Here is a 14,484-nt window from a genome sequence, read left to right as displayed (position 1 = left end):
AGTCGTCGCTTAATCTTTACCGAAAATTTGAATTCTAACGCCGTGTTGCAACCATTGAACGACCAAATATGAGACACTCTTATTGTAGCAATACAAATTGCAGATCACATCAACGTCATTTGTATGGGGATGCATATCCAATCACACGGACCCGTCATGACAGTTTTTCTAAAATCACTTCGCGTTTCTGCGATGTTCTATGTTGTGTTGATGATAGTTTGTCAAAATATGCAGATCATTACTCTCGCAATAATGCTGATGTAAAAGGATTTAACCCCAATTCCGGCTAATAACAAGCCGGAAGAGACCAATGAATGCGGCTATCTAGTATCCCGACATTGGTTATTGGAAAAGAAATGTTGCAAAGATATTGATTTGTATTCAGTTTTCTCAAATTAAAGCTACTATAAAATTTACTTTGAAGCAATACAGCTTAGTAGCGACGCTTGAAATTAATGCGTAGATCGATAGGCGTTATGAAACCGGCAGGAGTCGTGATAAGACCATTCTTGTGAATAGAGTCCTCAGGAAGAGTCCATGTGTACTTGCGCACTGCAAAGATTTTCACACACACATGCCTGTCAGAATCAACGTGACGGATAAATCGTTTAAAGACTTACCGAGCATAGAAAGCAACACGCGCTGCTCGTTGATACTAAAGTTCATACCGATGCATTGACGTCCTCCGTTGCTGAATGGTACCCAAGCCATGCCCTCATTTTGATCTGCTTCACCACCAGCTCGGAAGCGTTCTGGATCAAACTTGGATGGGTTTTTCCAGACATGCGGATTGTGATGCATGTTATGGATATCCACAGTGATAGGAGTACCCTTTGGGACAAAGTAACCACCAAGTTCGCAATCCTTGGCTGCTTCTCTCGAGAAAATGTGAGGCAAAGGTGCTCCAATACGCAGAGTCTAAATACGTATCCATCGAGATACGAACACAGTGAGTAAAACCAAATCCTGAGTGACAGAATGTTTGGACAGTTTACCTCTTTGATTACGAGATTAGCATATGTCAGATGCTTTGTTTGCTCCAAGGTCGGCCAAACGTCCACCTTATCATCGCCGAGGACGGTAATCGCTTCCTCTCGAAGTTTTTCTTGAACGTGCTGATATACCGCTTATTAGACTCATGGCATAATCTCTTGTGAATAAATAAAATCAAACATACAGGATTCATAGCCATATAGTAGATAGCATTGCTCAAAGTAACTGCAGTGGTGTCATGGCCTTTACAATTGGTGCCAGGTACCGAAGTTAGCAATATGTGACTTCAAAGTGATTTAAAGTGGATATCCACGCATACCAGCAATAAAGAAAATAACCAAATTACTCTTTACAAAAGAAAACGAAAATCAGTTAGCATACTTGATAAACGGAAGGTTTGAAGTATGTAAATATGTTACGTACCATCAATTCATCGTTAGAAAGTGCTCCTTCTCCCTGCAATTCTGCTTCGATCATAAGAGTCAAAAGATCCTTTTCGTTTTCATCAAGATTCTCGTTGACATTGCTGTGTTCCAAGACATGACGTTTGTGCACAACAATCTCGTTGATCATGTCGTAAAATTCAGAAATAAGGCGTTTGGTACGACCAGACTTTTTGAACAAAAAGCCCAGATGCCGTTCAATAAAAGGGAAGAAGATAAAGACGGGGTCGCGGGTACCCTTGATGATTTCTTTGTATTGGGTTGGATAAATTCCGTCAGGGTCTTCGAGACTGTTGAAGTCAAAATCTATGTGGGAGAACGAAATTGTCAAAATACGTTACGTCGTTGCTGGTTAGCAGATTACATCGATCACGATCATACCAAAACCGGCCAGTCCAATAATATCCAAAGCCCAACGGCTCATCAGATCATGCCAGTCAAGATTTTGGCCGTCCGTGGCATCCATAACATTGAAAAGCTTTGAAGTCATGCGACCGAACAGTTTGACGGGCATTGCACGATGGAAGGCAGGATTGGCAACCTGTTCAACGTCGATAATTTGAAGAAGTCTATTTAATATCATCCTTTCAGAGTGATTGATAAAAACTCAGCTTGATCTTACTTTGCGCTGTTGCTTCCATTTGTGAATGGAAGGCTCAAACACGAGATTGTTTGCCTGGCCCAGAGCGAACTTTTGGAAGGATGTTCCTTTCGAGCCTATAGCGTGATCGTACTTGGGGAATAGATCTATCAATTCAGGCGTACGTGCATGTGAGATACCTGAAGTCTATTCGCAAAGTCTGAAATGGAATGTCCCGCTATACCTTGCTTGAGTAGCACAAGCTTTGCAACCTTGGGGTTAGCGACGAACACAGTCCATCCCATACGATCAGGACGCTTATTTCAAAGTAAGCCAACCAGTTAGAGAAAGCTTTCTGCATATTCACGTGAAAATATACAAATATTTATTTCTTCTTAACACATACCAAGTAGACACCGCTCTCGTTTTCCTCCAAAAGCGGGATCACGTTCTTCTTGGTGTAGATCAAGAATGGGATTCTTTTCGTGACTGCTTCAACAAAGTTGTAAAAGCTGACCTGGGGTATATGCCGTAATTTTCGAGGAGGTTTGGTGAGCTTATCGTAGGCGAGGTAGACAACGGTAACTGCAACGGCCGTGCTAATAGCCGTAACTCGGCCCTGTCTGGAGTTGAGACGTGGTAGTACGTGCGTCTGGTAAAGCTCCGTCACACGCTCAAAGGACGTATTTACAATCGGTGTAACCGATGAAAGGAGCGACGGTGTCGACATTACTCAAGAATGTAGAGAAGCGGAGAAGTTAAAGAAAAAAAAAAGAGTTAGGCAAGTTTGCGCCTTTTATATCTGCTCTCAACTGCAATATTCGAGAGGATGCACAGATGGGAACTTAAAACATACACAGACCATGATTTGACGCGGAGCCGTTGCTTGTCCTACCTGTAAACATGAGGCTGTGTCGGCTGTGTTGGGCTATGTCTATCCATTCCCACTCTACGATTATGTTAGAAGAGAAGTTTATCCAGCGGAAAAATGGTTTAACATTGTTCTGCATAATAATATTACTGTATGCAGAAGAGTTTCAAATGCATGTGTGGGATATTTACGTATGCTCGGACATGATGTATATATCCTGATGTTATGCATGACGGTCCATAGGAATCATAACTGGCAGATCCAGATCTAAACAGAGATTGACGACATCAAATCAAGTCGCGGTAAACCCACCACATTGAGTTCGGATAAAAGTTAAATGCAGTGAGACCTGCAGGCGCCAAGATCGAGAGAGCATGGCTATATTGTGCCACCGAGTAATCTGACCATGTCATCCACCTATCACACTTTGTAGATATCCTCACTAGTAAAATGGCTCATCCATAGGATTATCCGTTTCTGCGGATTAATGCATATTGCGGCTCCGGATCCTTTTATTTGAAACGTACTATTGAGTAAAACACCTAACCAAACCGGATAATAGAATGGTTACCTCGCCCTTTTTACGGATAAAATCTCGGCCCACTCGATCCTTGTTCTATTTCTTGAGCAATTTACAGCACGAATCGTTCCATTTACGAAACACGACGGCAGACACGCAGATATATCGAATTTGGGCCTCTGCTACCAAGTTATAAAATTCCAAAAGATTTAGTCCTGACTCTGAGGAGCTCTGTAAAAAACAAATGAGCTATGCATCTTTATCTCCTCTTTGTGGAACTGACAAAACCGAAGTATGGATTATCGTGTCTTGACTTGTTCAAATACAAAGATTACCACGCAGCAGCGCATCCTGCAATGATCGAATTTCCAGCCTACGTATGAACATGTTTTGGTTCATCACATGAAACTCGTAGATGCTTATAAAACGGTGCAATTCTGGGGTGTAGCTTCTTGCATCCTCAGATGCAGAGGTTTGTACATGACGAGTTATCCTTGGACGTAAGTAGCGAACTTATGACTCGTCCTAAAGCCATTCGAGGAGCTATGAGAGGTAGATATCAAAGGCTATTGGCGAAAGTACAGAAACTTTTCGGAAATCAATATGAAGGTAACGCTTTCTCGAACGATCACAGAATATCTCGGTCATTTCCTATAACGGAGGACGAAAGCAGAAAAAAAAATTATATCTCGTTTATTGTAAAGATCATGATCAGACAACCTACTTGTCAGCTTTGTGTATAACATTTCATGCAACATTGCGGATATGGAGCAAACAAAGATCACTTTATCTAATAATAATATTTCTGGGGGGATAGTCGTTCTTCAGCACAGAAAGTTTCATATGAGTAATGTAGTAGTGGCGAATGATCGAGAATGCAGACTTGCTTCCTAAAAGGAAGCAGTAAGTGCGTGATGCAAGCAAAGCATGCTTTCTTCCACCGCGAATTACGTCGAATGCCAATGTAAATAAATCATTTACAAGCTCAGTATAGAATTTTTAAGTTCTGCTTGCTTCTGCCGCTGCTGCCGCTGCTTCTAACTATAGAGAAGATTATTTGGCTTTCAGTAAAAAAGCCGTTCCTTCCTTTCACATTCTAATTGGGGGCAGCATCAATTGATTTGGTCTCAATCAATCAGGAGCACAGCTGGTCTCGACCAAGTTGATAAATTGGATCCAAATAAAATGTGCAAACGGCAAGGTGCTTCTTGCAGCAAGCAAGTCATATCTCTATCGTCGTCGGGTCTCCCCTAATATAGCATTGCAATTAGATCCAGATTGTGTTACTTGGCCTGGAAACGGGCCTCAGCATTTTAGGTCGCACGAACACATACAGTATTGTCGCACATACATTTTTATTGCCCTCTTGCTATTTATCTTTTTAGCTTTGCCTGCTTCCCTTTTCTTCTTCTTCTTTTTCACCGTTTTCTTTGTCGTTTCTCTCACGTACGCACGCGCTAACTATGCTAACTCGTTACCAGTGGAAAGTCGTTGCGCTGGCGTTAGCAGCAGTGGTCATTCTGGGTCATTTTTATCTCGGAATAAGGCCGCTTGACGAAATAACGAAAGGTCGTCTGATGGACTATCGTGATCCAAGCGGTTCTGGAGACGAGGAGTCTGCGGCGGAAACGTCGTCGGCTGGTGTGGGCGGCTCTCGGAAAGCTTTGCCTCGGATACAGTACGAATACCTTGCACGAGATCTGACACCAACGCAGCAGCAGCGACGACAAGCAGTCAGGGAAGCATTCATGCATGCATGGGAAGGTTACAGTAAGAATTTATGCATCTGTATTCTGTACTCCTTCGTCCTTGCTAACGTGATCCGCTGGGCAAAAGGAAAATATGCGATCGGACACGATGAATTACGACCTGTTACCAACACGTTCAAGGATCCCTTTGGAGGATGGGGCATTACTTTGGTTGACTCGCTGAGTACTATGCTGGTCATGGATCTCAACGATGTGTTCCAAGACGCTCTCAAATATCTGCCTACCAATTACTCAAGCGCTAAGCCTATATCGGTATTTGAGACAAACATCCGTCATCTTGCTGGACTCTTGAGCGCCTATGAGCTGTCTGGGAAGAAGCACCAAATTCTGTTGGATCGAGCGCGTGAATTGGCGGAAAAACTGCTTCCGGCTTTTGACAATCCATCGGGATACCCAGCCCACGAGTATATAATTGATAGGTATTTAAAGTCAATTGAAGTCTGCAGGTTTCTACCAAGAGTGCTAATGAGCAAAACCATTACGGTAGCAAGACCATCAAGGGAACTTCAACACTTTTCGCCGAAGCTGGCACTGTGCAACTGGAATTTATGGTCTTGTCGCGTCACACAGGAAATGCAACGTTTGCCCAAATGGTAATGGTTATATGATGCAAACTGATGATACAGGCGAATTGAGTTCTTGACCAAAAGGTACAAGCAGTAACTGACAAGCTGGAAAAAATGGGATATGAACATGGCATGTATATCCCCGGACTGTACCCGACAAGAATGAGCTTGGGTAGAGGAGGACGTTTCATGGATGGCAAGTACAACCTTTACGCATATATATAATTTATCCATCTCACGCAGCAGCCTACATAGCTATTTGTACTTTTGGTGCAATGGGTGACAGTACTTACGAGGTACGTTCCTCGTCTGGATAAATGCAAAGCAGGGAAATTGAGCCAAGCTCCTAACGGATCACGTTGTCGGATAGTACTTCCTCAAGGAATATATTTTGACCGAGGGGAAGATACCTCAGTATGGTAGACTATGTAAGTTTCGTGCACACAGTTCGTTTTGTATGTATCACAAGTCTCATCTGAATTCGATTATGTAAAGATATCGAATCGATCGATAGTATGAAACAACACATGCTTCGCCAGCTACCTGGATCGGATATGTTGTTCCTCCCGCCTTTCGATACGAAGCACAAGCAGCTGTATGCAAGAATGGATCATTTGGTAAACACAAAGTTCAACGTGGTGTCAACCTTGAGTGACTTATGCATTAAAATAGACATGCTTTGCAGCTGGTATGCTAGGTATGGGAGCAAAAATTTTTGACCGCCCGGACGACATGCAAGTTGCAAAGGGACTGTTGGAAACATGCGTCTACATGTATCGGAGCACGTCCACAGGTTTGGCACCGGAGGCTTGGCATCTCCCCTCGCAGGCCGTGCCCTACAACCCGCTGACATACAAGAGGACGGAAGAGGAGCTCTTGAGCGCGCATGACTGGTGGTACAACAATGCGGCCGAAGTTCCAATGTACGAGGAAAAAGATATTTTCGAAAGCCCTTCAGAACTCAAGCCGCCCGTGGCACGACCTCCTGGTTTGAGAGCTAGAGAGAGCCAATACTTGCTGCGACCAGGTAAGCCGGATAGATCGATATATGCGCACTTGTCACACTAAAAATCTGTCTTTAAACTTTTTCTGTAGAAACCTTGGAAAGTATATTCATCATGTATAGAATCACCGGTGACCCGAAATATCAGGTAGACTACGCCCTCTAATTTGGATTCGTGATATATAGCGTACCTGAGAATTACACTGACATGTTATTTTTCAAAACAAGGAATATGGATGGGAAATTTTCCAAGCTATCGAAAAGTATTGCAAGACAAGTAGCGGCTATTCGGCAATTCAACGAACAGATTTCGCTGCCACAGATAGCAAGGAGGCAATAGCTGAAAATCAGAGCGACTCCATGGAGAGGTAATAGAAAGCGTTCTTTAAAACGAATCGGCATATTATCTAAACCCGCGTTGCTTTGAAGCTTTTTGCTGGCTGAAACTTTCAAGTATCTTTATTTGCTTTTCAGTCCGCCAGATTTAATTTCGCTGGATGAGTATGTCTTCAACACTGAGGCACATCCTTTTGAACGAGGACCGGTGGAGTGGGAATCACTGCTGCTTTCTTCTCAATCATAAAATAGAAAGGATATATTAACAGCGTTGGATCCAAAAACGATAAGAAAAAGCTTGCTCCTCTGTAATTTCTATTACTGTTTTTCCTACCATGAGTTCATGTAGATAAGTTTTAAAGTTCGATTAGATCACGTTTCCGGTCAATAATACGCCATGAATGTGTATGTTGCTGCGGATCAGGACGATCGGATCAGGGTGAACGAATTTGCATCACAATAAGCTATGTAAGCTGCTACGTGATAAGTGGTTAGAATTATATATGATAGTACCTTCTAATTTTTAGAGTATGTTTTCATTATGGAATTTCAATAGTATAATGATTTTACGTGGGCATGCAAGGTATCCTTTCTTTCCAACTTCTAGTGTTTCCTTTCCACACGGGGATCAAAGGATTACATGCTTTTGCTCGACAGCAAGAAATCTATGTAAGACGCTCCCGAATGGACGAGGGTTTAGTGTAACATGACGAGGCGTGCTTACGCGCTGATCTTCTGCTTTTTGCACAAACCTTTGCATTACCAGAAGATGATGCTGCCGCCGTGCTTTACGACATACAAGTTTTCTTTATGGCAACTCGATGCGACAGTATATGTGACTATGATAAATCAAGACATCCCTTGGGGACCTGCGGCTATATTCGCGACATTACTTATCGCCGTTAATAACAGTAATATCTAATCAGCACATTCAAGGATGATAGTCACTGAAACTTGGCTTCCTCGATTTTTATTTCTCTTTCTCTTGCCTTTGCGCTTAGCAATGGAGAATGGCAGAGAGCAGGTGACGACTTGGCCTTCGGTTGAAATAAGAAAAAAGGAGAGACATGAGATAGAAAGTCCACAAAATAGTATAAAGATCTGTGCTTCTTAGGGCCTATATATCCCTCTTAACGACCCTTATCCCCGAATGCGCCAGTTTAAAGTTGTTTACTATAAACAATATCGCCCATCGTACCTTTTGGAGAGCGTATGCTGGACTCAAGTCATCCTCGTTTCATTGTCTGCATTGGACGGTCCTATTTCCTAATGCAAATGTTCCAAATCAGTTGTATGTTGCACTAAAAAGCAGGAGTGGAAAAGCCAGGTAAATTTTGAGGAGATGTTTTGGCAACTGCTGACAGGGTTGAGGAGGTGCTGGGTCGAGCGTGCGCATGCGCTTCGCGTGCTCCATCTGTCGCTTAAGTTGAGGGCCAGAAAGCAAACCCAAGATAAAAGAGCTAGGTCGATCCCACTCAGGGTACTCCTAAACCCTCCTTCCCAGTTCCGTCAGTTCAGCCCGTCAAAGTTCTTTTTAATTTTTGAATTTTGCTCCTTGGGTCAAGAAAGATATAGATTTACGTCTCCTTTTCGTGATATGTGATAAAACCTACTGTGCTGAAAAATCTTGTTTCCCTTTCTTGCGCACCATGGCATCATACTGGTATTCTACAGATGGGATGGATCACAAGCGACTATCGAACCGACACTTGGCCGTGCTGGATCGAGCTTTTGAAAGACGAGCGAGGGTCGAGATCTACGACGAAGCAGCATTCGGCACAGGATTGACAGCTGTTGCCGATCCGTATCTCGGTACCATGACCGCGGGTGATATCCATTATGGATTATACCGAAATCCCTCCTTGCGAGTGCGACGCAGCGAGAGTAGCAGTAGTCTCGACACCTTTATCTTCATGGAAAGCACAACTGGGATACTGTCAGCGGATAATCGATGCTCGTCCAAAAATAGCCGGCGTGAAAACAATCAGGTGCTAGTTGCATCAGATCGCCGCACAAGAGAGGCCAGCAATCGGCAATGTGGAGACAATGGTAACAATAGCAGCGCGGCAAGGGCTACTTCAAATCCCAGAAAGAATTGCAGCTTTATGTCGGCAGCAGCGGCGCAGTCTTCTTCGCCTACACTGGGAGCACGAAGAACGGGCAGTCAACCTGCGTTGGAAGAAGAATGCATTTGCTGCATTATCAGCTAAACTCGGGCGACACACCTAATATATACATTGTCTTTATATAAAGTTTACACATTGTCTGCGCACGCACGGAACGACACTATAAGGATTATACTGGACAGCTTTAATCCATCCTCCCTCCTAAATCTCCTTTATTTGTAACATACTTATAACCCCATTACCCTAAATTATATTTCAAGGAATTTGCTCAAAGAGTGAATAGATTTCACCAATGAATAAAAGGGAAATAGAGTAATAATAAAGCATGGAAGGTGCAGCAACGTGAGCATATCCAACGGGATTCACTTCGTAGACTGGAACTTGATCTGGATTCTCAGTGTGCAGCTTACTTGGCGGTCCACCTGGTCGATTGCATTTGTAATAGTGACTACATGCATTCGTACAAAGGTCCTTTGTCGATTCATCGGTGCATCCAGCTTGGCAAGCACTTTCCCGTCCTTTACATTCTGCTACGGTAACAGGCCATTGGTACGGTGGGCAGTCAGGTACTTTGTTCTAACAGCATCGGACATCAGCAAGAAACGCTGCGAAGAGATAGATTATGGTTTTTACCTGACATTTGCAGTCCCACGCCATTGTTGTCACGTTACAAAAATTAATAGTCGTCATGTTTCCCCCACCACATTGATCCTGTAGCAATTATACGTGGTTTAAGGAACTATATGGCAATCAACAACGTGATTCATACATACATTGCAAAAGCCTTGTTGTTGGTTACATACAGACGCTCGGGACTGATCATCTAGTTGCAGTATGGACCAGCTGCTAATGGGGAGACCGACTATACAATAATTTGGGAAATAAACTTTCAGCCAAACGAACGACTCAAGCGTAGATCAGCGCATTTACCGATTGGAGTTTGTGCATGACCCCCGGCGGCATCTGCTGCAGGTCCGGCTGCAGAATTGTTTGCCGCTTCAGGATCCTCATCGACAACAGATCCGAGCGTATAATTGCTCGACATTTCAGCGTTCACGACATGAAAGGCAAGCATTACAAGCGATAATATGGGTATTTGAGCGAAGGGGTATCTTGGGATCATCAAGGGAATGGGACTGTAGGTATTACTTGGTCGTTTTGGTAGAAATTGAAAAAGTAAAGAAACAAAAATAAAAAAGAAGGTTTGCAGCTGCCGGTAACCGCTTGAAAAAAGAATATAGATAATATTACGGGATGGGGATATTGCTTGCTTGTAAAGAGACAAATCTAAGAAATAATAACACGGGCTAGAAGGGGGGATTGATAGGGACAGCTGCAAATAAAGGGGACCTGTAGCTTTCATTATTCAAGAGACTCAAAAGTGCTGAATTTGCTGCTGTGTAATATGTTTATGTCAATAACGCACACGTTTTTTTCATCGTCTATCCCAGGAGCACACTTTATTAAGGTTCGTTTCCGACATACGTGTGCAGCAGCGTACCGCTTGCTTTCCCAACTGTCACATAGATGGCTGTAAGCTTCCTTTCCTTGTTCCTTTCAATAATTGAAAAGAGACCTACAACGTCCAATATGTGATAATTTTTTGTCTATAATAGGAAAAATGTTGGCTGAGATGTACATGCATAGCATTGTACTTGAGATACGTATCTTCACATATCACGCACAAATACAAAAGAAGAATAAAATCAAGGAGCATTGAGAGAGCTCATTGCATTTACCCATCTCTCTTTTTTCCCTTTCTATCAACAACCCCCCCTCCCCTTTCTTGTTAGCTTGACAAAAAACTTTATCTTAAGGGGCCAAAGAACGCCATATTTTTCCTTTTTTATTCTTGCTATCTTTTCCTTTGCGTCTGGAAAGCGTCTCTTTTACACTGCTTACATGTCGCAACGAGCGTACCTGATACTTTGTTTAATAATTGCGGCAGCTACGGTCACTCTCGCAGCAGCATCCTCTCAGTCTCCAATCTTTGAGGGAACCAAGAAGCACTCGGTATGGGAGCCGTAACCGTCGTTGCTAGCTGTTGTTATCCTCACACAAGATTTGATAAAAGTCATGCATAAATATAGAATCACAGTCGGACAAGTGCTCGTTTGTACAATCCACTTGCCATGGATTCAGCGGACTATACTTAAAAGTGTACTATTGCTCGCCTATGTGGAAGCCGATTAACATTGCTGCTCTTGTATGCTACACATATGATCCATTTAGCACCAGGATACTCATGTGAAGCTTAAAACCGAATAATAGGCACTTTTGCTCGTCGTATTATTTGGCGCAATTAGCGTCGTCGCGTCCGATTTCTTCTGCAAGTATACGAAAAGCGGCATAGAGGTAGCAAAAACTTATGCAGTCTTTAGGTCCGAATCTGCAGGCGCTGTCCGCGAAGCTCAACCTGTCCGAGAGTCTGGTAAGAAATAGATCTTCTTTATCGTTGGAGCAGACCGAGAAACATGATTAAAAGAGGAAACATACAATGTAGGCTGGCGTCACCGTGCTCGCCTTCGGTAACGGAAGTCCCGATCTTTTCAGTACATTCAGGTATATATGAAAAACAGAATACATTGCTTTCTTGATTTATTTCGTTTTTCATGAGCTAACACCCTTGTGTTCATTGTGTTGATATATAGCGCTATGGAGTCAGGAGCTGGATCTCTTGCCATTGGTGAATTGATCGGCGCTGCATTTTTCATTGTTGCCATAGTATCAGGCTCCATGGGTATCATAAGACCATTCAAATCGACCCGGATAACATTTATGCGAGATGCAACATTCCTCACGGGCGCTATTATGATAATGACATGGATTGTGTATCACCAGCGGATTTACTGGTATCACGGCGTCGCTCTGGTATCATATTACCTAACTTACGTAATGGTCGTACTCTTTGGAACATGGTCTGCTCAGAGCAAACAAGGTCAAGAAGAAGGCAAGACTGCAATCGAAGAAGCACAGGTTGATGAAACTACACACTTGCTCAGCACACCAGGTACTTGCCAAACTAGTGCTTTAAGTGTACTTGGTTGCAAAGGATGGTGTTAACGAGATATGTTGTACTTTTAGCGAAGCACTCGAAACCTCCACGTCTAAGCATCCCCACTCACGGTTTCGGTTCAATGGCCGGTATGGCTGACTATGAGCGTCATCTAGGCCATCTTATTCGTCCAACAACGAGCAGACCACGATCGCTACGAACAGAAACCACTTCTGTTAATATGCCACGAACCACCAGCACCAGCGGGTCGATCTCTTCGCGGCTAGTTCGAAAGCCCATGACTCCCCGGGTCGGTATAAGAACATCTTTGTTTGGCGCAATCGAGGTAAAGTGTTTATGCAAAGGAAGTTCAGAGAGACTCGGCTCATTTTAAACACATCCAGTTTACAGTTTCGAGAACATGTTCGTGCGATACGTCGAGCGACTAGTAGCCACATGATCGAATCGCCGATCATACGTCAAAGACAAACTTCCATGCCACACTGGAAACCTTTTGCAGATGCGATGGCGACATATTCCACTCGGCAGCAAGGACGACCACGTGCCTCGACTGTGACAGACCAGGTCCTGACGACATACAGGAGTAAGATGACAAGTCCTACTACGCCAGATAGTTACTGCAGCAGCACGGGTCTTGCAGAGGACTATTTTACATATTTATCTGCAAATAATCAAAACAAGCAGATCAGTCTCACAGTTGACAATGCAGACCATCCCAATACCGAGTTTACTATACCAGAAATTAGGCTTGCGCCACCAAATCAAGAATTTATGCAGCAAACCTCCCCAAGGCAATATCAAAGCACCAACAGCAGTCGATGTACTTCGCCAACACAGCGTCAACGAAGCATAGGACTTTCCGCTTCCTTGCACATCTCCACAAGCCCAAGCATTGCAAGCACGGAAAACGAACTTTTCGTATCGGCCTGTCAGAGCCCGGTAGTTAGTCCATCTACATCCATGTACAACACCATGTCTATGATCATGTCTCCGGCACACTCTGTTTCTCGCATCGCAATCCCCAGAACATATGCATCTGTGAGCATTCTGGAGATTATCGAAAAGGCAAGGTTGACGTTGCTCCCTACCACGCAAGACTGGGCGGAAAAATCGTTTTTTGGAAAACTCAATGCATTGGTGGCAATACCCATTGTCCTTGTGTTCCGACTCACTTTACCGGTTGTGGAACCGGACAGTGCCAAAGTGGATGAGATTGAGGTTATGGCTGACACAACACCCGTCAAGGATTATCTCTCCGTCGCTGCTCACACAGAGTATGAGGATGCGGTCTCAGAGATTATCGAAGTAGATGACACAGCTCAAAATGACTGGTGCCAGTGGTTGCTCGCGGTGCAAGCTGTCTTCGCATCTACATTCATATCTGCTATCTTGGCAGGTAACAGTGACATTTTTTCCCGTGTGGGATTAAGAAAGGAGCTTTGGTTACTGATTACATTTTGTCGATACAGTGAACGAATTAATTGAGCCAATGTATATCGGTTTTGGAGTCCTCGTTGGTTGCTGCTTGGCAATGCTAGTCATGTTATTCACGGAAGCCGATAAGCCGCCAAAGTGGCAATGGATGTTATCCTTTGCCGGATTTTTTGTAGCACTAAACTGGATATTCTTGCTGGCCAACAATATGGTTGGCTTACTGAAGGCTATGGGCATGATTTTCAATATCAGTGATGCCATCATGGGATTAACGGTGTTTGCTCTGGTAAGTTTGGTGCAGAAACTCAGAAGTTTTAAGCAGGTTTTACTGATTTCTGTCCAGGGTAACAGCATCGGTGACCTTGTAGCCAACACAGCAATTGCTAAGGTAACCATTAATTTCACTGTGCTTTTTTATGGATAGTATTTATTTATGCAACGTACCCGTTGTCATATCAGATGGGTTTTCCAACGATGGCCATCTCAGCATGCTATGCCGGACCTCTTCTAAGTAAGTACTTTATATTTGGATGAAGAGGAAAAGTATAAATGTCTAACATCATTGCCACTCCAATTAGACATGGTGCTGGGTGTCGGAATATCATCCACTTACCAGACCTTGAAAATGGGCAAACCTTACGAGCTCGACATTGCACCAACAATTTTAGTCTCTGCCAGCGGTCTTATTACTGTACTCTTAAGCACGCTGATCGTAGTCAATCTGAACGGCTATCACATCAACAAAGCCCTTGGAGTCTGGATGATATGTGTTTACAGCGTTTGCTGCGTTGTCAATCTCTCCCTGGAATGCTTGTCTTGATATCCTG

The 14,484-nt window shown here is 43.5% G+C and overlaps 5 protein-coding genes across 5 annotated transcripts; 3 read left to right on the top strand and 2 right to left on the bottom strand.

Moving 5' to 3' along the window:
• Positions 1-433: 433 nt before the first annotated feature.
• Positions 434-2,746, bottom strand: VTP01DRAFT_2487 (uncharacterized protein; the record flags this gene model as incomplete). The annotated part of the gene is made up of 10 exons (XM_069380953.1): positions 434-552; positions 621-918; positions 996-1,115; positions 1,178-1,236; positions 1,313-1,340; positions 1,417-1,742; positions 1,818-1,977; positions 2,059-2,183; positions 2,261-2,333; positions 2,423-2,746. The coding sequence occupies 10 exons, from the start codon at positions 2,744-2,746 to the stop codon at positions 434-436; spliced, it is 1,632 nt and encodes a 543-aa protein (XP_069237263.1).
• Positions 2,747-4,870: 2,124 nt separating this feature from the next.
• VTP01DRAFT_2486 (uncharacterized protein) lies at positions 4,871-7,328 on the top strand (the record flags this gene model as incomplete). Its single annotated transcript, XM_069380952.1, has 11 exons — positions 4,871-5,177; positions 5,244-5,595; positions 5,664-5,769; positions 5,827-5,938; positions 5,998-6,038; positions 6,113-6,170; positions 6,238-6,359; positions 6,415-6,769; positions 6,838-6,893; positions 6,974-7,113; positions 7,175-7,328. 11 exons carry the CDS (start codon positions 4,871-4,873, stop codon positions 7,326-7,328), a joined length of 1,803 nt encoding a protein of 600 aa, XP_069237262.1.
• A 1,402-nt stretch (positions 7,329-8,730) lies between these two features.
• VTP01DRAFT_2485 (uncharacterized protein) lies at positions 8,731-9,291 on the top strand (the record flags this gene model as incomplete). The annotated part of the gene is made up of 1 exon (XM_069380951.1): positions 8,731-9,291. The coding sequence occupies one exon, from the start codon at positions 8,731-8,733 to the stop codon at positions 9,289-9,291; it is 561 nt and encodes a 186-aa protein (XP_069237261.1).
• A 171-nt stretch (positions 9,292-9,462) lies between these two features.
• VTP01DRAFT_2484 (uncharacterized protein) lies at positions 9,463-10,330 on the bottom strand (the record flags this gene model as incomplete). Its single annotated transcript, XM_069380950.1, has 4 exons — positions 9,463-9,783; positions 9,841-9,918; positions 9,981-10,069; positions 10,138-10,330. 4 exons carry the CDS (start codon positions 10,328-10,330, stop codon positions 9,463-9,465), a joined length of 681 nt encoding a protein of 226 aa, XP_069237260.1.
• Positions 10,331-11,109: 779 nt separating this feature from the next.
• On the top strand, positions 11,110-14,477 carry VTP01DRAFT_2483 (uncharacterized protein; the record flags this gene model as incomplete). The annotated part of the gene is made up of 12 exons (XM_069380949.1): positions 11,110-11,220; positions 11,306-11,413; positions 11,479-11,536; positions 11,589-11,638; positions 11,711-11,769; positions 11,859-12,217; positions 12,292-12,548; positions 12,614-13,619; positions 13,693-13,943; positions 14,001-14,045; positions 14,117-14,168; positions 14,236-14,477. The coding sequence occupies 12 exons, from the start codon at positions 11,110-11,112 to the stop codon at positions 14,475-14,477; spliced, it is 2,598 nt and encodes an 865-aa protein (XP_069237259.1).
• Positions 14,478-14,484: the final 7 nt, after the last annotated feature.

The sequence above is a fragment of the Rhizomucor pusillus genome (genome assembly GCF_041956525.1).
Source record: "Rhizomucor pusillus strain CBS 183.67 unplaced genomic scaffold VTP01scaffold_13, whole genome shotgun sequence".
In the NCBI taxonomy this organism is placed as follows: domain Eukaryota; kingdom Fungi; phylum Mucoromycota; class Mucoromycetes; order Mucorales; family Lichtheimiaceae; genus Rhizomucor; species Rhizomucor pusillus.
Note: the sequence above shows the minus strand (reverse complement) of the source record. Positions and strands in the feature narration are given on the sequence as shown.